Source organism: Eptatretus burgeri, chromosome 17, assembly GCF_056783735.1.
Source record: "Eptatretus burgeri isolate ZD-2024b chromosome 17, Ebu_testis_v1, whole genome shotgun sequence".
Lineage (NCBI taxonomy): Eukaryota > Metazoa > Chordata > Myxini > Myxiniformes > Myxinidae > Eptatretus > Eptatretus burgeri.
The window spans coordinates 57,458,784-57,481,575 of NC_140977.1; the positions used below are offsets into that span (position 1 = coordinate 57,458,784).

The 22,792-nt window shown below is 42.5% G+C and overlaps 1 protein-coding gene across 3 annotated transcripts in view; it reads left to right on the forward strand.

The window, feature by feature from the left end:
• The window catches only part of COMMD9 (COMM domain containing 9), a 26,943-nt gene extending 4,420 nt beyond the window's left edge, over positions 1 to 22,523 (forward strand). For all 3 annotated transcript variants that reach the window (XM_085860761.1, XM_085860762.1, XM_085860763.1), the window contains exons 3-6: positions 8,187 to 8,311; positions 20,311 to 20,345; positions 20,526 to 20,629; positions 21,746 to 22,523. In XM_085860761.1, coding sequence (XP_085716887.1) covers positions 8,187 to 8,311; positions 20,311 to 20,345; positions 20,526 to 20,629; positions 21,746 to 21,868 — 387 coding nt within the window. In that variant the 3' untranslated portion in view covers positions 21,869 to 22,523. The remainder of the gene's footprint in view (positions 1 to 8,186; positions 8,312 to 20,310; positions 20,346 to 20,525; positions 20,630 to 21,745) is intronic.
• The last annotated feature ends 269 nt before the right edge of the window (positions 22,524 to 22,792 follow it).

The following is a 22,792-nucleotide window of genomic DNA, read 5'->3' on the forward strand; positions in this document are numbered from 1 at the left end:
AGTGCCTTTGCATCCCGGATGTAGTCAGAGGATCCTGTGGATCACTGTATCTTATAGCTTCTATCATATGTTTGCATTTGTAGCCTGAAATACAGTTCGTACTTCAATGATGGATAAACATCTTTATCAGGGGTGTGTTCAGTGACCAAGTTTATTGTGGAGCGCTCGCCAAGCGGCTTAAGCACTCAAGCAAGCACTGTATTCAAAACCGTGATAAGGAACGTTTGGTTTGGCAAGCGCTGGCTAGCTGCTTGGTAACACACCCCGGTTATCACGAAAAGCGTAACGCCATGAGCCAAGGGAACAGAATCGGGATCTGACAAAACGATGCACTTTGCAACACGTTTGAATGACTTGAAAACTTTCTCTGTGGAGTTGTTGTAGTTCAACCACACCAAGTCAGTAAATAGTTATGGATTCTTTACCTGTCCCGTACATTTGCCAACACGGCTATGTGAAGATTCTGTTTATTTTTGGGCACTTTTCGACTCGAATCTGTCTCATGTTCATGGAGGAGCTTTATATGTCGAGTGAGTGTCACATTTGCGGTAAGGACGGTCTCAGGTATCGCTTTACCCTTCACTTTACCAATAGGCCAGCAGTATAGGTCTGATTTTTTGGTACTTTATCAACTGGCTTGACACAAAGTTACAAGAGGTCTCGTTTGAAAGATGGTCATCTTGCTAACTCATTTTGCCCTGTTGTCCTCATTTTTTGGTGTGCGGCCCATGAAATATTCACACCTGAAGGATACCCCCATTAGAAAATTTTGACCATTTCCGAAAATCAGTGAATTAGCCATAACTACAAAGCAATGCGCCCTATTTTTACATGATTGGTATTGAAATGTGCAGAATGAACAGGGGAATACTACTAGTTACTTAATGGAATACTTATAGATAAATATATGTACATTTGAGTGCTTTTAATTGAAAAAAGACGTAATTTCCAGACCGCTAACTGAATCGATGTAATAGATTCTTCATTTTGAAGGCTTTCCCTCCTCTATAGTCAGTATGTATCTCATCAACAAGATGGGAGAAGGCATTTTGATGTTCATCAGATTCAGGTACATCTTGCTGGTATTGCCCAGAGCTCATGTTGTGGGTGCTGATGTATGAAGCCATGCAAGTACTATGATATATAGCATTTTTTTTTTCCAAAAAGGTCCTCGCCTTCAAGAAGACCAAGCATATCCTGATCGTCACGTGCTTCTGTTGCTTGTCTAGGTCCTGTTCGGACACTGTGAAGTTTATCACGTTTCTTGGAATTGCAGATGAAACAGGTTGACCAATTAGTCATCTTGTGGGTATTTGCTCATGTGTGTTTAGGCTCCACAATCTTTGGTTTCTCCTGTGATGCATGTTCTGAGAAGAAGGATAAGTTCCTCTTACTGGTGTACGACTGATAGCAACTGCGGTGGTAGAATATAGACATATCCGTTCCTCCCTTACTTGACTCCAAACACTGGCCAATTTCATCGTTCCGTATTTGTGAAGATGACTTCAAAGCTTTCAAACCTGTGCTCCCAGCTTTGCTGACCTTCTCCTTTGACGAATTCTGACATATGATGCATGTATCCCATTCTGTTGACAACCTTCGCTTCTTTTTTGGCAACTGTAACTTCAATGGATTCGATCCTGGTTCATCTGGACACCGTTCAGCTATGTTGGAGTCCTTTTATAAAGAGAAATTGAAAATTCCGTTTAAATGATTCACGAAAGACCAATTTTAAGCATTATTGCATAATGGGTAGAGCATTTATGATGTGTCCATACAATTGGCATTGGCGTTCTACAACCCTGGAAGAGAAGGAATTGAATAAAAAATAGATATATTAGGTTTAACCAATTGCTTAGCTATAGCCTTTCAGTAGTGTCCATTTTTGCACAACCATGCAGGACAACCTCGGTGCATGGATGAGAGCGATGGTGAGGATGATAATTATGTAATCACGTTTTATCATATCCTCTTTAATATTGTAAAGGATGACTACTGAACATAGCAATGTCAACATCGGTTTTGAAAAATCGCCTTCTCTGATATTTTCCTTATGGCGGTCCTAAAAATTTAGAAAATTATCGTTTTTTCTCAATAAAGGCATATAAATTTACATACAATGATGTGGTTGTGATACTACATTATTCTCCTGTCCAATCAACACATTTCAATTCCAAACGTGTAGTAAGAGGGCTCTTTGTCTTGTAGTTTATGGGAAATTATGTGATTTTTCTGAAATGGTCCAAATATTCAGACGGGTGTATCCTTCAAATGTGAATATTTCATGTACCGCACACCAAAATATGAGGACAACAGGGCTATATGTGTTACTGAGATCACCATCTTTCATATGAGACCTGTTGTAGCTTTGTGTCAAGCCGGTTGATTAAACTCCTAAAATATAGCCCTTTATCGAGGTTTACCGCTGGCCTACAAATCGAGGTTTATGGAAGAGATAAAAAGGTAACCAATTGACTATGGGACACATCGAGGGAATGAAGGAACAGGAAAAGGGGGGAAGAAGCATACGGCCTGCAATACAGGGTTGCTGTGTATGAGTACAGTTGTGATTTTCTAAGGAAAGGCTTGGAATAATTGAGGATGCCCAATCTGTCTATGGCTGACTTTTGAGGCAAGCTTTGCTATGTGATCTCCCAGGGGACGTCGTGGCACTTGATGAGGCCGAGCCGTTCAAAAGGCTGAACGTCGTCCTATGGCGGACCAAGCAGATAGATTCATGGCCTCATTTGGTGATGTTTCATGTGGTGAGACAAATTTGTCAGGATAAATTTACACAAATTACAAGGACATCAGCAAATGGGGACAAATGGACATCATATATCTGGTTTGAACTTGGGATCCTAAAAAAACGAAATGAGTGCTTAGGTGGGAACAACAAACTGGTTTACCCAGTGTACAAACTTCTACAGATTGCTGTTGGCATAAGGGGTCATGTCAATGCCAGGCCGAGTGGAAGAGTAAAGACGTCTTAAGTATGATACTTTAATTAATGGGAGAATCTCAATCTACTCTCTTACTCACTCACTCACTCACTCACTCACTCACTCACTCTCTCTCTGATTATATATACAGCTCTGGAAAAAAAAAAAAAAAGAGACCACTCCAAAATTTTTTTTAAATCAGCATCTCTATATGTATGGCAGCCATTCCATTCCAGTGTCTGTTGAATTCCAACACAGGCACACCTCATTCTACTTGGTGAGGGACTGATTAGGTGATCACCTGAACCAAATCTTATTTAACAAGGAAAAGTATAAAAACCACTGCTGTGGTCATCACTATTGTCTTGCAATAGGACCAGCTGGATGGCAAAAACAGTGCTAGTAGTACCTCAAAAGTAATTGGAATCAAAAAAATAACTATCGACCATGCCAAAAGAGTTGAAAAGAAAAGCTTTGAGGTGAGGAAAAGGGTTCAACTCTGGCTTTACTGGCAGAGGGATACAGTGAGCGTCACGTTGCTTCCATCCTTAAAATTTCAAAGACGGCGGTTCATGAGAACAAGGTCAAGCAGCAGACATTGGGGACAACAAAGCTACAGACAGGCAGAGGGCGAAAACGACTTTCCACTGACCGGGATTACCACCAACTCATTCGAATGTCACTCAACAACCGTAGGATGACATCAAGTGACCTACAAAAAGAATGGCAAACGGCAGCTGGGGTGAAGTGCACGGTGAGGACGGTTCGAAACAGGCTCCTCGGGGCAGGGCTGAAGTCATGCAAAGCTAGAAAAAAGCCCTTCATCAATGAGAAGCAAAGAAGAGCCAGTCTGAGGTTTGCAAAAGACCATAAGGATTGGACCCTAGTGGACTGGAGTAAGGTCATCTTTTCTGATGAGTCCAATTTTCAGCTTTGCCCAACACCTGGTCATCTAATGGTTAGACGGAGACCTGGAGAGGCCTTCAAGCCACAGTGTCTCACACCCACTGTGAAATTTGATGGAGGATCGTTGATGATCTGGGGGTGCTTCAGCAAGGCTGGAATCTGGCAGATTTGTCTTTGTGAAGGACTCATGAATCAAGCCACGTACAAGGTTGTCCTGGAAGAACACTTGCTTCCTTCTGCTCTGACAATGTTCCCCAACTCTGAGGATTGGTTTTTCCAGCAGGACAAACGGTGTTCCAGATCGGTGTGATACAGCAAATGTGCGCATATTTCAATCGTCTCCATCAATGGTACAATCGTGAACAAGCTTTTAATATCAAAGGATGCCATGATGTTGTCCTCACTTGTCGGTGTTTTAGCTCTAATTGATTCTGCAAATGTGAAGGAATCCTGAACTACAAAATGAGAAAATGAATCCAATACTGGTTACAGTACCTCTCCCAACCACTTGGCAAGTTCATGTTGTGCCGACCGCACCATGGACAGTATCAGTCTCAGAGGGATATCGGAAATGGTGAATAGACCTTAGGGAAAACCCATCCCCCCTCTCTCCAGGATGCGGTTGCAAACGTCAATCATTGACGAACTCTGCTCCAGCCAATTGGAGCTCGAGGTGAAGATGAGCCGACCAATGGGCGTTTGGATTAACCGTGACGTCATTACGGTTGAACCAATCAGTGTCTACCTCATTGAGACTTGCATATATAAGCACGCGCCTTCGCTTCCTCCTTCACTTGCTGCGATTTTTTACCCTGAAGAGTGCAGCACGAAAAGCTTCCGTTACTATTATGGCGTGTTTGTTTGTATCTATATTGAAGTTCCGCACTACCAAACATCTGTATATGGGCTGTTTCACAGTCATGGTCATTTCTGGTATTTTGTACCCTTGCATGCTCAATAGCTAAATGAGAGGCTGTAGTATCTCTGTCATTAGGGCCAGTAGTTGGTACTAGTGATGGCACAACTTGGACCACTTTTTATTTGACCAAAAATGTCAATTTTTGGCAGAATGGCATAAAAATTGCCATTTTTTTTGACAAATAGCTGTCTCATTTTCTCCAGGTACACTGCATTCACAGTGTATAAACAAATACAAGCAGAAATTGGGACTTTTATTTGTTGTTGCATCAATTTAATACCTCTTCTGTACTTTGTCCACAACATATTATTCATTTCAGACTATGAATATTTATTTCACCCTCAATAAATATGTCCCACCTTTCCTCCGTCAAAAAATATCCTCTCTGGAAATGCATATTGTGGAAATTTTTTTTTTATATAAATAAAGGTTTAAAAAAAAAGTTTATTGTGTGTTTTACCAATTGTCTATATACCTGCACTGATATTATGCTACAAAGTTTGAGTGTAACCAATAACCTTCTATTTGCATGACCTGCACTGATTGCCTTACATGTGTCCGTCAAAAATGTGTCCTCTCCGGAAACACCTGAACTGCCACGAGTTATAAGGCAACTACTTTCTGGCTATAAATTTTGATGTTTTGTAAGGTTGACATGAATATCCATTATCAGTAAAAGGTATTTACATTTATGTAATTTATCTTGTTACAACACTGGTGGTTATAGCTGAATTGTATTAATGACTGTTGTCGTTTAAAAAAAAATACTCTCCTAACATCCTTGGGGTTTTATTTTTAATAAGAAATATTCATTCAGATGCTCCAAAAATTTGGATTAAAGTATTGTAATTAACAATGTTGGATTTTGAGAAATAAAAATATTGAGTTTGAATTTTTAGTGGTTGTGAGACAAACTTGGTACCCTCATTGTGAAACAGCCCATATACGAGGTGTGTTCAAAAAGTATCCAACCTTAATTTTTCATGCGTAAACAAATGAAGCTCGGGAGGCGTGGTTTGGTGCACGTATGTAGGCGATCCTAATTCGTATGCGTGAATATTTTCCCGCCTGCAGAAGCTGTCAGTCGCCGACAGACCGCCGATGAGTGAGGAAGTGTAAGTGAGCGCCGTCGGATTTTCGTTTTTGACAAAATGACGGATCACTGTGGTCTCATCACCAGTGATCACTGTGTTGAAGTTGGGATCGCTGTTCACAGTCTCCAGCATGTCCTGTGCGATCTCCAAATGGAGTTGCTTCTACTCGATCGTTAGCAGCTTAGGCACGAACTTCGCTGAGATTCTCCTTAAGCCCAAATCCTCAGTCACAATGGAATGAACGGATCCAATGCTGACACCCGCCTCGTCTGCAAGTTCTCTGATCGTGATTCGACGATCCTGCATCAGCAGGGTCCTCACTTGGTCAATGACTGTCTCATTTCGGGATGTTGAGGGCCTACCAGAATGTGCTTCTCTTTCCACTGATGTGCGACCATCTTTAAAGCGGTTGTACCACTCTTTTATCTGTGTGGTGCCCATTTCTTTGTTCCCGAAGGCCTGTTGAATCTTGCGGATCGTTTCCACTTGGGAATTGCCAAGCATTACACAAAACTTGATGCAGTAGCGTTGTTCAAGTTTTTCCGTCATTTTGTCAAAAACGGAAATCCGACGGCGCTCACTTACACTTCCTCACTCATCGGCGGTCTGTCGGCGACTGACAGCTTCTGCAGGCGGGAAAATATTCACGCATACGAATTAGGATCTCCTACATACGTGCACCAAACCACGCCTCCCTAGCTTCATTTGTTTACGCACGAAAAATTAAGGTTGGATACTTTTTGAACACACCTCGTGTGTGTGTGTGTGTGTGTGTGTGTGTGTGTGTGTGTGTGTGTGTGTGTGTGTGTGTGTGTGTGTGTGTATATATATATATAGATATAGATACACGAGTGGGGTGTGCTCACACATTGTGTAAGCATACAAGCTATTGTCTTGGGTCACTCACCTACATTGGATTTTTCATTTACGGATGCTTTCGAACAGATGGTTCTGTGCTTTTTAATTTATTATTTATTTATTTTCCCTGGTGTATCAGCTTCGATGTCCGGCGGCACACAAAATTTAAGCTTTCAACGTCACCCATGCAATTCTTCCAAATATAGAGATGCCACTCTTTCCACCTCTGCTTCCAGGGTACTCACTGCCAATCATAGGGGCAGTGAAGACCCATCCACGAGAGAGTCTTCCCCCTCCCCTCCCTTGGGGGGACAATTCCATGTCCACTATTAATCACCACAGGGGGTGTAGTAATGAAATTATATATGAACAAGAAACGAGCATTATAAGTGTAGGTGGAAAAATTATGGGTGCAGACCAGGAATCAAACCCAGGTCCTCTAGTCATCTAGTGAACCCTACCAGTGTTCTGCCATCTGAGCTATCTGGGCAACCCTCTGGCTTTGCATGCAATTCTTCCACGTATAAGAGATGCCAGTCTTTCCCCTGCTGCTTCCAGGACACTGACTGCCAACCATAGGAGCAGCGAGGGCCTGTCCACTACATGTGGAAGAATTGCATGCTCAGCCAGTGGGTTGCCCAGAAAGCTCAGATAGCTCAGATGGAAGAGCATTGGTACGGTTCACCAGAGAACCTGGGTTCAATTCCTGGTTGAGGCCTGTAATTTTTCCACATCTACTTCTCATGTTTGTTTTCTGTTTATATATATATATATATATATATATATATATATATATATATATATATATATATATATATATATATATATATATATATATATATATATATATATATATATGTATACCACAAATTATTCAGTCAATTCCTTTCGTCAATTGAGAGATTCGTCGATCAATACTTTGTTGAGAAACCTTAGGAGCCTTAACAGTTCACAATTATTATGTGGACCTGGGCTTTGGAAGGGGGGGGAGGTTGAGGACTTGAAGGAGAAAGGGGGAGTGGAGAACAGAGAATTTGGAGTGGAGTGGGGGTGCAGAGAGGGGACAGTGTTGGAAAAGGAGGGGTTGAAGTTTGGGTGGAGGGGAGGCATTGAGGACTTTGGGTTGGGGAAAGGGTTGAGAACTTGAAGAAATGTGGAGGAGAGGACAGAGTTGGGGTTGGGGAGGGGGACAAAGAGCTTGGGGTGGGGAATGGGCTCGGAGATTTGGGGCAGGGTGGAGCGGGTGAGTACTTGAAGTCACATTTTATATTGTGCTAAATTTCCATGGTCCTTGGGTCCCTGCTGTTATGCTGTCAAAGGATATACCTAGCAAACTTCCTAAATATTCCACACACTATTTGGAATGAATTCCCTTCCAGCAGTCCCGTTGGAATCAGGTTATCTGCTAGTAATTATATAAACGTCAGATCAGTTCCTTCATCCATATTCTTTTTCCTCCTTTTCCAGTTGGACTTGGATCTGCGCTCTTTTGCTCGAGGCGCAGTGTGGAGCCCCTCGGATCTCTCCAAACCCCCTCCTGGTCTCCCCCCTCAACTCTCTTCACTCCTTGTTCGACTGCTGCAAGAGATGGCGTGAGGCTGAGGGATATAGAGGGGTTAGGGACAGTGGTGTTTTCTGGGGATGTGCGGATGGGTATGTGCACGTGAGCACCACATTTACCCTTGGGGGTTGTTTTTGCTCTTTTTTTTTTATTTTTTATTTTTTTTTATTTTTGTTATTTTATTTTATTTTATTATTATTATTATTTAATTTAATATATATATATATATATATATATATATATATATATATATATATATATATATATATATATTCTTTCATCTTCAATGTTATCTCGATTAGTCAATGCAGTCAGATGTTGCTTTGGTGTTATGAAAATGTAACTTGCTATGGTGATGTGCTTTATGGTAATGCCCACTATATCGGCCTAATCTGAAAGAGACGTGCCATGTTGGAGTTGGGCAAGAGAAGGCCATTTGGCCCATCATGCCTGTACCCTATTGTTACCATATTAATTAGATCCATCAGTTTATCGACTTGATTTCACTGAGAAGGGAGAACAATCGGGCAGGTACAAGGACATCACCAGGAGTGTGTGTGTGTGTGTGTGTGTGTGTGTGTGTGTGTGTGTGTGTGTGTGTGTGTGTGTGTGTGTGTGTGTGTGTGTGTGTGTGTGTGTTGCTGAAAAACTGAAACTTATAAAGACTCTTGCTTGAAGAGAACAATTAAGCATGGGGGAGGTTCAATTCAAATTCGGGGGTGCATGTCCTAATGCGGTGTTTGAAAATTGATATTGACTACAGCAAAGTATGAAAAAAAAAATTCAATCCATAATGCTCATCCCAGGCTTGTAAGATTTATTGGTCTAAACATCTCACAGGAAGACAATGATCCAAAACACTCAGCTGGGATAACTTAAAATTATTTTTAAACTAACGAGGAAGCTGGCTGGAGTCCTTCAATGCATCGATTGGTCTCAAAGCTCAGATCTCTCTATCATTGAAGCTGTACGGGACTATTTGGACAAAGAAAAAGTAAAAAATAATCCCAGCAACCAAGATGATCTTTGGAATGTCTTGTAAGAAGCATGGAACACCATTCCACAAGAGTTTGCAACATAATTATGTGAAAGTGTCCCTTGAATAATTTAAATGTTTTTGAAGGAAAAGGGTGGACATACTCATGATTAGTTTATTTATATGAAAGGTATTTCTTGTGTACATTTTATTATCTGAATAAGATTTTCTTTTTCATCGAAGTGCATTTTCATTGAACACAACCTTTTAGTTTCCTTTTCCATCAGAGTAGAAAAATTGCAAAATGTCGAAGAAATTTCCACAGCAGAGAACAACCTCAATGCTCGGGTCTGTCAATGAGTCTGTCATTTTACTCGGGTAGATTGGCAGGGACTGCAAGCAGCCATCTCTCTTCAGGACTGGTCTCCCATATCTACTGCCCCTAATGTTAACTCAGCCTGGGAATTGTTCCACAGAAACTCTCTGTCTCTCTCTGTCTCTCTCTGTCTCTCTCTGTCTCTCTCTGTCTCTCTGTCTCTCTGTCTCTCTGTCTCTCTGTCTCTCTGTCTCTCTGTCTCTCTGTCTCTCTGTCTCTCTGTCTCTCTGTCTCTCTGTCTCTCTGTCTCTCTGTCTCTCTGTCTCTCTGTCTCTCTGTCTCTCTGTCTCTCTGTCTCTCTGTCTCTCTGTCTCTCTGTCTCTCTGTCTCTCTGTCTCTCTGTCTCTCTCTCTCTCTGTCTCTCTCTGTCTCTCTCTGTCTCTCTGTCTCTCTGTCTCTCTGTCTCTCTCTCTCTCTGTCTCTCTCTGTCTGTATCATCCCGTCTCATCTTCAGTTATCCTATCCTTATTCCCACCCATGGTACACTGAATCTTATGGTGAGAAACAACTTGGCTTCTCTTCCTAGAAGGCAAATCTGCCCGAAGGCAATCCGGTGCATTCCAAAAAGTTCTCAACAAGTGTGTGTGCACTCTCAAGAGAACCAGAAAACGACATCTGTCCATCCTCAACAATGAACTTTCAAACTTGTCTCCATTCTTTAAAACCTGGTGGTGCCTTTCTAAGTCTGTCTCCACAGTATGCTTTCCTTCCATCCCTTTCCTCTCTCCCAATGGCATCACAGCCGAATCTGCTAATGAGAAGGCTGAATGATTAAATTGTTTGCTTCCAAATCTTGTCTCCAACCCATCACTATCAGGGCCCATCATTCTCTGTCATGCTCGACTGTTCCTCGACTCCGTGTCTTTTGCAGCTGAGTATGTGGAGAAGGTTCTTTCAACACTCAGCTTTGACTCTACTACTGGACTTGGAAACCTGCTCTGCTGCTCTTGCACATCCTCTCTCTGCCCTTTCTACCCTATCATTTGTGCTCGGTCATCTTCCATATGCCTGGAAGTCCGCCAGCATCACTGTATTGCATAACAAGGTGCAAAAACCAATGCTCTTAGCAGACCAATCGGCTTATTTCCAATCATCAGCAAGGTCATGGAATCAATCATCATCGTTGAAATGAAATCCTTCCTTTCCTCCAGCTAACTCATCACAGATCACTGATTCGGATTCAGACTAGGTCACTCCACCTTGGACATGCTGATTATCCTCACCCAACAATGGATGGAAGCACTCGATGTCACACATGAGATCAGGGCCATCTCTCTGGACATATTTCATGCTTTTGATGTAGTCTGGCATCCTGCCTTACTCTCCAAACTCTCTACATGTGGCATCCAAGGCCAACACCACACGTGCCTTCATGACTTCCTCTCTTCTCTTAGCCAACATGCAGCTCTCAACAGAATCCTTTCATCTCCTCTCCCTGTCGAGTCTGGAGTGCCCCAAGGAAGTGTACTGGGCTCAGTCATATTCCTGATCTTCATCAATGATCTCTCCGACACTCTGGAAAATCGTCTTTATCGATTTGCTGATGACTCTCCACTCCTGCCATGACATCCCTCATCCTTCAGACAGGCAGGCTGCAGTCTCCCTCTTTCCAGGCCTTGAAAAAAAATCACAAGATGGTCAAACACTTGGAATATGTCTTTCAATCCTCACAAATCTCACACTCTCACTATCTCTTGCCAAAGGGACCATCTAGCAAACCCTCCGATCTACTTTCTTAACAATCCTCTTGAGGAAGTTGTCATTCAAATTCCTGGGTCTCACAATCAGTCATGAGCTTTCTTGGGCAAATCACATTTCAAAGTTGCTCTCCAAAGCCATTTGCTGACAATTTGGCATCTTCCGTCGTACAGTCATTCCTTGGCACACCTGAACTCCTATCTACCGACAAGGCTTTCGTACACAGCTTCATGGAGTAATGTTCTCCCTTCTCAGCTTACCTCCTCTGCCTCACACTTTGCTCAGCTTGATGCCATGGAAACCAATGTCTTTGAGATTCTTGTAATTGCCTGCGATGAAGCTGAGTCTATCACTTTGCCATCGCAGACAGGTCGGTGGTGTCTGTCGTCACTTATACTTGAGTAAAGCATCAAATCCAGCACAGATCTGGCCACATGTAAAGCAGGTTGGGTTGGAGGTCTAGACTGGCCGAGCATGGTCTTAGCTCCACCCCTCTCCGTGCCATGGTGGTGACTTGCCACCGCCCGAGCCAATGAGAGCTGAGCATGCAACACATGACGATAGGTCGCCGAAGGTGGTGCTGTTTCCTGTTTTTACATTAATTTCATTGAGAATTGAAAGTTTTTATTGGGACATTGACCTTCCACATGTAAAAGTAATTCTGTGCAGCCAGTATCGGGAAAATTAGCCCAGGCGTTTGGAACTGAACAAACAAAAATATCTCGCTATTACGCATTTTAAAATGTAGCCTTTGGAATGAACAAACTAATGGCCCAAAATCACATCAAGGATAACGTTGAAACATGACGAGTACTCATGGGGAACGTTATTTATTTATTTATTGATTTATTTATTATAATATCATGGGTGCTTTCGTTGTGGTGTCATCATTGCACACATAGAACGCTACATCCATTAATATATGAAAATTTTTGAGGGTCATCTCAGGATAAATTGGTTCAAAGAATAAATACCAGAGTTGGTGTCAAAGCCACCCAATGCTCGCCTGTTTATACATTTATCGTTTTTAAAAGACTAGTCTAATAATGAATATTTTTTTTTATAAAGCATTGCAGTGAAGTCTGATCCAAATAATTTTATAGCAATGTATGTATTTGTATATTGTAATCAGTAACAAGAGCGCAAGTGAGCACAATATGCGCCCGGACAAGAAGGTATATCCAGAATTGTGCTACTACATGGAAAACAGCATCCTGGTTGCCATGGCAACCTCTTTAGATGACGAACGTATGTCGCGACACACCGTCTCCACAGTATGTACCTATGTACCAAATATGAAATGTGAAAGTTGAAAACTTTGGGAGTTAGAGTGCGGACAGGAACGGATGGAAAACAGCATCCTGGTTGCCATGGCAACCACTTTAGATGAACGTATGTCGCGACACACCGTCTCCACAGTCTGTACCTATGTACCAAATATGAAGCGTGAAAGTTGAAAACCTTGGTAGTTAGAGTGCAGACAGGAACAGACGGACGGACCTACGACCGGTATCACATAATACGCCCCAATATATATATATATATATATATATATATATATATATATATATATATATATATATATATATATATATATATATATATATATATATACATATCGGGCGTATAAAAACATTTGAAAGGAAAAAATATCTTGCACCAAAAACTTTAACATTTTCACGCTCACGCCGGGGGTATCGCTATAGCTCTCTGTTCTTCGAACAGGCGAGCTAAAAAATTGATTATGTCATCAGTTATGTGGTTCGGCAGCTATATTGTTTAAATTAATTTTTAAAAACCTTCAAAAATATTCTCTGAAACGGCTCTACAGATCGAGGCAAAACTTTACAAGTATGACCACCTATCCATGGGGTCATAGGTCACATGGTTTGAAAGCCATATTGGATTTACCCTATAACCTATTAAAAAAAATATTTTTCTCCAGAACAGCTCATCAGATCGAGGGGAAACTTCGCTCAAATGTTCCCCAAGCCTTGGGGATACCAGGGTATTCACGAATAATTGATAGGTCACATGGTCTGGCAGCCATATTGGATTGAGCGAAAATATTAAAATTCTTTTTCTTGAACCGCTTCATTGATCAATGTGAAACTTCACAATTATGATCTAGTATGGATGGGAAATATACGTTTTAAATTTCAACCTTATCGGACGTATAGTCTGGCAGCCAGAATTATTTAATTTTTTGATCTGGTTTATTTATTTATTTTTGAATAAGGCTCGCTTGGCTGCACCTGGGTCATTTTGAGGGAAGAGGAGTAGCAGCTAAAACCTGAATCCTATCCAGGTTACCCTGACGACTCCATCTTTGCTTTTTACTTGTTTGGGTTCCTGCTAAAGACTCCAATGTGGGACTGCACCTATTTGGTCTTCCATTTGATTTGAATTGAATTTATCTTAATCCCATTCTACATTCATGAATAATATACATGATGGATCAGAGTCAAGTGTCCAATCAAAGCGGGACATCTTGGTTCCCGGTCATCACTGCCGGCTGTTATAAAGTGGTAGTTCTAATTATGTCTGTTATTACACTACACAAACGCCACACCAAATGCATTACACAAACACCACACAAAACAAGTCCTGGTGATTGTCTGCAATCTCTTCTTGCTCCTTTTCTTGTTAGATCTCATCTGTCATTATTCTTACCCATACCGAGTTTGGAGAGTCATTATTCTTACTCCTTTCAGTATGCTGGTTAAGATGATTATGCTTAAACCAGAACAAAATAAATCTCACTCGCATTAAAAATGCAATGACTTGTTGTAAACAAAGTCCAGCTGATGATTACTCCTTCGCCGTCTCCTCCAGCTGTTGGTGAAGGAGGAAAGATTTAATGGCGCTGAGCCGCTGCTGCTTTAAAACGGCATCGAAAATGGCAAGCAGAAGAGGAGAACTCGTTCGTTGTCGTCATGGTTGTTTAACCAAACAAACGAAGTTCACGTCGCTCAATTGTCGTGGTAAAGTCGAACAAAAGTCACTGTTAAATGTTGACGTGTTGAGTGACTCGTGAATCCGGATGAGAAAGGCTTGTAAGTAAAAGGCATGCGAGTTTCGAACATGTCGTGATGACGAGCTCCCGTGAGTCCTTTTTAGCATCCTGTGCATTGATTGGCTCTCCGGAAGGATGCAACCGATTGGCTACTCGAGTTGACGTGTTTGCTTTATCACAAGTATTCGCACAATAAAGAAAAATTAATGAATTACTGAGTAAAGAAGTCTGGATGTAATGTGACTAGAGCTGTCGGAGGAGTCGCATTGCATGACAAATAAATAAACACCAGTCAATGAATTGTAGTAAGGATACCCAGACACACATATTGCATCCGCTTAAAGAAAAGGCTCGGGAGGAAACTGCAGCCGCCACTTCCCCCTCTTGTCATCACGAAAGGACAGTGACCGAGCACCGGTGGGAAAAGACATTGTTTTATTACCCTTTCAAGGAGCAGATGCTTTATCTTATATGAGCGAATGTTCCTGCCAAGGACGACTGATTTGATAGACAGGAGTACCGTGGAACATCACCAACAACAATCCCATGATAAAGCTGAATCAATGCCGTGTCCTTGGGCTTGAAGCTGTTGCACCCATCAGAATGCTATGATGTCATCCAGCAGGGTAAATGCTTTGATTAAATTTTTTTTTTTAAATTTCGATCGGGCCCAATTCAATGAATGGAGTTGCGAGTAAATATAGATTGCGCAAGTATCATTGTACGAGTTAATTATGTCTATGCAGTTTGGTGAGGATGCAAAGAGAGAGGGGAGAGGGAGGGATGTGGACAGACACCGTTGTATTATTTCTTGAGACAAGACTAATTGTAAAGTCCTTTATTACATTGTGAAAATAAACAATAATGCAGGCCGGAGCATCGACTTCAGGTGATTTGCCTTTCCAATGGGGCCTGAAGGCAGAAATATGTGTCCCCGGCTTGCGGCGTTTCCCCCTTTTTTTTTTAGTTGTTTTCGTTCATAGTATGGAGATTTGACTATTTGTCCTTCCTAAATGATGTCTTATCAAATTTTCCAATTTGGGCTCACCCTTCACAGAGCCTCATTGGTTTGATCTGGTGTTTGTAGCCCAAAGAAGCACTTTCTTCAACCTTTTCCTTTAACCATACGTTTGAGTCAATGGGGGTGTGCAACTCATTTATTTTATTTTTGGCATGTCTGGCGTGGCCTGATGTTCAACCGAAGGTGTCAAGGTTTCATTTGGTTCAGGCTACCGGCGAGAACTTCTCGAAGGACCATGGGATCTTTAACGTCCATCCAAAGGACGACGCAGTCTGGTGAATCGCCCTGCCTGTGAAGCGTGCAATTCTGACGGTTTATAGTCGGGTTTGGAATCAAACTCAGATTAGATGACTCAAAGGTAAGTTCCCCTACCTGTGCACCATCCTGTCAGACTCGCCAAGGATCGTGGATGATGTAAGCGCTTCAATCGTTGATGTACCTGCCTCGCTGATTGTGCTGATTGTGGAGGTTTTGCTTGTTGAAATGTGTTAGCAACTTTTTGGCAGGGTCGCAGAAATTTACCAGAGTTACCTGTTCATAACGACTTGTCCTGGATGTTTAATTTTCAGCCTGTTTCCTGCTGTGCACATTTCAGCAAACATGTCCATCTCTCGACACCTGGTTCAAGCATCAGCATCTCGCACTGCTACTTGGCGAGCCACATTGCTTGAGCGGTTCAAATATGATGACGCTTGTGCAAGAACTAGACTTCCTCAACATCTAAAAATGCTTCCTAGTGTGAATTGAACAATTTTATTTCGTGGTCCTTCTCGAGACTACATTACAAAACCTCGATCCTTCATTACGCTTCATTGTGATTCGCCCACTCGTTTCAATCATGATGAGGGTGAGCTTTGGTGAACAGTATGAGATTGTCATTTTACACTTGAAAACTACTGATCCAATATCTTCATCTTGTGAAATATGGCATCTCGCGTATCCACAAACGAGCACGCATGATGCTGAGGAAGCGAGCACAGAGTGACCGTGTGGGAATCAAATCCTCCTTGGTGAAAGCAAAATGCAAATGGTTGTCGTATCTACTTTAGCACCGAGATGCACTTGTGAGTGGGATTTGGTGGGGGGCTAAGGTAAACCGACTGACACAGTTGGCCCATGAATGGGACGTTTTTGAGTGAGAGGAGGAACATGAAGCAGGCTGTGTTCTTTGTAACTTATTTATTTACCAAGCTTTTCCACGTATTCCACAGTGCTTGTTCTGAAAATGGTGGGGCTAATTTTGCTGTCATCTTCCACCGCAAAGGCCCTTCTTGTGTCGCTTGCGTTAACAGCATTCGCTTTCCTAAAATACCCTGCGTCTGGCACGCGTCCCACTTCGATTAACCCTTTCCTGATGTGTTTCCTTCGTTTGCTTGAAATGCAAGTTTGCATTCGTGTCGAAGCTTCCTTGAATGCAACTCTTGATTTGCCTGCTTCAGATAGTTTGGCTGTGGTTTGCGGCAGGTTAAGGTCACACCAAAAACAAAGACAATCGCATGTTAGGTGCGTGGAATGCAGAACACCGCAGTTTGACAGGAAACCACAAAAGGCAGTCTGCAATATTGTTGATACCGACCTGTTTATGATCTTTTTATCTCAAAAATACAGTGTTAGGGTTTTACGTAAATTATCTAACTGGCTAACCACACTGACTCGGGTTTTATGCTGACGGAAAGTGCAAGAGCACACCTTTGGCTATCTTTCACCATTGGAATTCCATTGCTTTCATTGGGGGACTGCTATTTTTGGATTGTCTTTATGTAAGCACTCGGATGTGTCTGTCCTGTATTTCCACACTACCGCCAAATGATGCAGAATGCTGAATGTTTACCCACCGTTACCCAGTATAGCAATGCAACCAATCATTGTCAGGATATGTCTGTATCACGACTGCTTGTTACGTGTGATTATATCCTTGCAAATAAATTTGTGGGTTTAAACTTAAGTTGTAGTCTTAACGGCGGGGCAAATGGGGCAAGGTGAAATTGTGAACACGTGATGCACCTTGTAATTGGAAGGTGTCCCTCTGATTAAGGCCAACTTTATTGGGCTCTTTGGCATTCCCTTTTGAGCACAAAGGATCTCGTACGTCGTGTTGGAATCCCAGGAATGGTTCTCGTACAATGTGTTTGGATCACACACACTGTGGTGGAATCCCAGATTTGGATTAAATACAATGTTGGAATTCCAGGTTCGGACCACATCGTATTGGAATCCAGGTTTGGATCTCGTATGCCCTGTTGGAATCCCAGGTTTGGATCTCTTTTTCGCTGTGTTGGAATCCCAGGGTTGGATCTCTTTCGCTGTGTTTGTTTGCCAATGTTGTCTTAAGTTCGTGTAAAAGTAAAATGTTACCTCATTATGTCATTTATTCTACAGGTGGTTATGTATCTGCAAGCTCTTCAGGAAAAAGCGAAACAAAAAGTTAGTTTTTAATTTCCATCTATTTCCAATTTCATTTAATATCCAGGTTGTGGACAATAAATGGACACACCATTGTAAAGACACTTGATAGGGTGTTTCACCACCACCTGAGGCCAGTACGGTCTTTATGCACCACGGCATAGAGTCTACCAACACCTGGAATTCTGCAGGATGGATGCTGCACCATTCTTCCATGAGAAAGTCGATCAACTCGCACCTGTTTGATGGAAGTGGAAAATGCTGTCTCAGGCGTGATTCCAGAATATCCCATAAATGATCGATTTGGTTCAGATATGGTGAATGAGAAGGCCATGACATATGAATAGCATCAGTGTCATGCTCATCAAATCATTGGGTGACCACACATGCTCTGTGGATGGGGGGAATTGTCATCCTGGAAGACATCCCTCTGAGCAGGAAAGAATTGCTGCAACACGGGTGAAGATGATCGCTCAATATCATTAAGTAGCGATTATCATTGACCTTGCCTTCAAAGGGATAATTGCACCTCACATGACAGAACCATCAGAACCTTTCACTATTGAAACCAGGCACTCAGCGATGTCTAGTTCTTTAGAGAGGGACACACGTGAACTCTTCCATTTGTCAAGAACATGGTGAAGGATGATTCATCTGACCCTATCACATTTCTCCACTGCCCGGTAGTCCATTGCCTGTGCTCTTTGCACTAGTGGACTTGCAAATGTGCATTGCTCGGTGTGATGAGCAGATTGTGCACCCCAACTCGACTCTGGTATCCCGTTATGTGGAGTTCTCGGCGGACCTTTTTTTTAATGAAACTGGCGCTCGCACCCCAGTTTGCAACTTGCAGTCAATTGATTTGTAGTTGCTCGCCTGCTTTGCCTTGCACTTCAAATTAATGCATAGATATCCACAATCCTAGAGTATGCGCTTCCGCCCACTGTTGCCCTTTGCTGATGATGTCTTTCCTTCGGAGTTCCATGCCGACATCACTTTAGACAGAGTGACTCGTGAAACATCAGCAAGTTGAGCTGTCTTTGTCGCTGAAGCTCCTGCCAAATGAACCCCAACAATCATCCCTCTTCCAAAGTCACTGAGGTCTCCTCTTGCAGCCCTGCTCGCCATAATTATAGGCAACCAGGCCTGTGCAGCATTTCTATACATGACCCAAAGCATGCTAGTATAGGATGTTATTTGCTTCATTAACACATGGGACACACCTGTGTGGAAACCATTGCTTTTAATATACTTGGTGTCCCTCATTTTCCCAGGTGTTTCCATATTATTATTATTTTTGTCCACTTCCTGCATATGTTTTTATTGCTTCCGTCACCAAAGGTGAAGGAGGTCATGTTTTCACCCTTTTCTGTCAGTCTGTTTCTTTGTGTGCAGGATATCTCAAACAGTTGTGAACGGATCTGGTTGAAATTTTGTGGACAGGTTGGGTGTGTGAGAAGGACGAGTCGCTTAGATTTTGGTGAAGATCCGGATCTGGATCCGACTACTATAATTTTAAAAGAGATTCTTCACCATTGAGAGGTAGGGCCAAAAACCATTTGCAGCACGATATCTCAAAAAGTTGTGGAAGGATTTGGACGAAACTTGGTGGACAATAAATGGACAAGGGTGTGTGGCAAGGGCGAAGTGATTCGATTTTAGTGAAGATCTGTATACAAGAATTATTCAATTTCCAAAGTGATTCTTCACCATTGAGAGATAGGGCCGAAAATGATGATTTATCGCACGATATTTCATTCAAAAATGTATTGGGCCCGATATGTTCTCGTGGATCAGGGATTACGTGGTGGAGGTATGTGCTCTACTGAGTGCCGTTCTAGTTTTAAATATGATATTGTGTATAGGCCGTTCTCCTTCGATATCTTGAGTACCATGTCTCATCGTCTGTCGACATGAATTCACCTGTCTTGCTCTTGTGGCAGAGATGAGTACTCTATTCTGCCCATGTGAGCTCGTCGTTTCGCACGTGCGTGAATAACAGGTGAGCACTTGTTCCCTTTGCTCGAAGCAATTTTGAATAGAGCCGTGCTTGTTCACCACTCAAAACGATTAGGCCCAAAAGCTTTTCGGACCTTGAAAGCAAATGAAGCTGCACACAGGGATCTGCTTGTTTGCTTTATTTTTGCGACATAACGTGCATGCGTCAGTCATGTTTGGCTGGGTTGGCCTAATCATCTGAGTCCTTGTGATAGTGAATGACCAAAACACGTCGGTGTTTGAACCCTGTAATATTACAATGATCTTACTCTTCTGTTCTGAAGTCTTTCATGTGACCCAAATAAAAAAAAAATCCTTTATGAAATGTGTATTTTCCAATTTGGATTCCTCTTTAGCAAAGTTGTTAAACTTCTCTCGTATTGGTTTGATGTGCAAGTCTTTATCCTGGTCGCGGGCATGTACGCTGACTGTTTAAGAAGATCCTGACCCTGGTGTGATGGGCTGGTGATGTTGAGGTGAAAATGGTGATAATTTGAATTGAGATATAAAAACCCAATGGAAGTTATGCTTCTCTTTTGCAGACCTGTGTGGAGAGCTAAAGCATTGTCAGAACAGGGTAAGGAAGCTTCCTCTTCCTCGGGTGTTTTGTGTTTATCATTGGGGCTGATGGTGAGCGAGTGTCGGTTTGGAGCGGTGGTGATGTGTGTGGGTTTAAGTTCCTCGTTTGGAGTTGGGAGGGTGGGAGGGGGACATTGGGGATGAGGAAGGGAGATAATTATCAAGTTATCTTACACAGCGTTCCTGCCAAGGTTTGAGAACATGACGTGGAAGGTCGTTACACGAGCAGCTGGAGATGGAGGAACTTTGGACACTGAGCCCGTTTGCTGTGTGCAGCTTCAGGTATTGCGTCGGGAGAGTGAAAAAATACACTCCACCAATTAATGGGCACCTCTGCACAGATGAGTGATTTAAAAACTTTATTTTGAAAATATCCACCACCCAATGATCTTCCTCCAAATTAGATGCTTCCCAGCACAAATGCAACAACCAAATTTTTTTTTTCCCCCTCGGAGAGACCATTAACTGGCTTGAGAGTCGAAGCATGTATTGTGTACACGTTTGTAGATATCAATAAAACAAACCCATCGTCGAGATGAGCTTCCAGCATTTCTACTTGTGCTTTCTGAAGTACAATTTTCCTGGAAGTTAATGATTTTGAGCCCACCTAGAACGTTGTCCTGGGGAGCTTATGGGATGGCGTGTCGTCAGTCTGTCCGTCCGCCCATCCACAAATACTTGCAACTTCTTCTCTGAAGCTACACATCCGATTTCGATGAAATTTTACCGCAACCTTCATCACCCAGTTTGTACCAAAGTTTGTTCACGACATTAAAAAATATCACGATCTGTGGGGGATCTGCGGATGGAGTTTACAGGGAGTTGCCCCCCCCCTTAAGGTATTTGCTTTCTGAGAAATGACGTGCACAATTTCGATGAAACTTCACTGCAGCCTTAATCACCTGTGATGTACCAAAGTTTGTTCACGACATTAAGAAAAAGTCTGGGTTGAAGGGCTTTTATGGGGGTGTGGAGTGGGGGGGGGATTACCTACCAAAATATGTATTTGCTATAACATTGATTCATTGGTATAACACCGTCCCATGTTGACTTCGCCATCAGGATCATTATTCTACCAGGTGAGCACCCAAGGGGGTATTGCCCCTATTTTTAATATTGCATGTTAGTTTACTCATCAATGTTCGAGTTCAAATTGAAGGCTCGTTCTCAATCGGGCTTGGGCTTTGAGCTGTTGAGTAGAGAGAAAGGTCAATTATAAATCGGGGACAAACGTGTGTGCGTGTTGGTTGTGACTCAACATGTGTTTTGTCGATTTGTCATACCATGCTTTAAAATGTAAAACGTGTATATTTTAAATCTAACCAATCAGGTGCCATCGTTGCACTAAAATGGAGATTAAGTTTGTGGAATGATAAAAGTAAAATAATTTAATTTCAGATCAGGAAGGAAATGGGTCATATCGAGTGTTTGCCCCTGGAGCTGGAGCCTCGGACCGTGGATACGATGCTGGACTCGCTGGGTCGAGTACGCGATCAACTGGCCAACGTCGCTCGCCGCTGACGTCACTCCGAGATCCGTGGTCAAAGCCCGTACCGTGTGGCTTCTGGGAGGGGCCCCGTTTCAATCGACGACACAATGTTTATCTCGAAGAGCCTTGCTGAGCCAGATTCGTGTACTGCTGCTTCCTGCTGTAGATGTAGATGTGAGATTGAAAAGTTTGTTACCTGGCTGCTGTTTGCTGTTTCCATCTTGGTTTTCAGACCAACACCCTGATACCGGGAATGACTTTCCCTAACCGTATCTACGATCCACAACCTGTCTGTGTTGTTTACCGGAACGCCGTGCACTTTGTGCGCTCACTGCTTGTTGTAACGCTGCCCACGTCAATTCTACCACGTCCAAACTGGGCCTGGATCTTGACGAGCCAATGGAAACCTATCGTTTGGGTTCCAGTCATGCAGCATTTTGTCCTGGTCTCCATTTTGGAGTATGTGATCCAAGTGTTGTTCATATTGTGCTTTTGTTGTGTCCTGGGTCTTGGCAGCCTTGCTTTTGCCTCAAGGGCTTGTACTGAATGTTTGTTTGGTTCATTTGTTGGAGCTCAATGAAGACAAACTTTACAACAGCTAATGTTTAGCTGTCGACATTTCAATTTGATTTGTTGATTATTCTGTAAAACGTCCGTGATTTGATTATTAAAGCTTCCTCAAGGTGATTTGCTTCCAAGTGCTTCCACATCAACACTTAGGGGCCTCAATTCAAGCGCCCACCTTCTGAACCTTTATCAACTGCATTTGTTTGTTTATTCCCTGGTGTTTCGGCCTCGGACTATCCCTCATCGGGAGATTTTGCAAGACGCGTCGTGATCACCGTTTCCTCTTGTACATTAAGCTCCTGTCCCATTTCACCCCATGATGTACCGTCACTCATCACATTGTGCATCCGAGCCTGGCTGTACGGACGTGCTTTGTACAACATATCGTC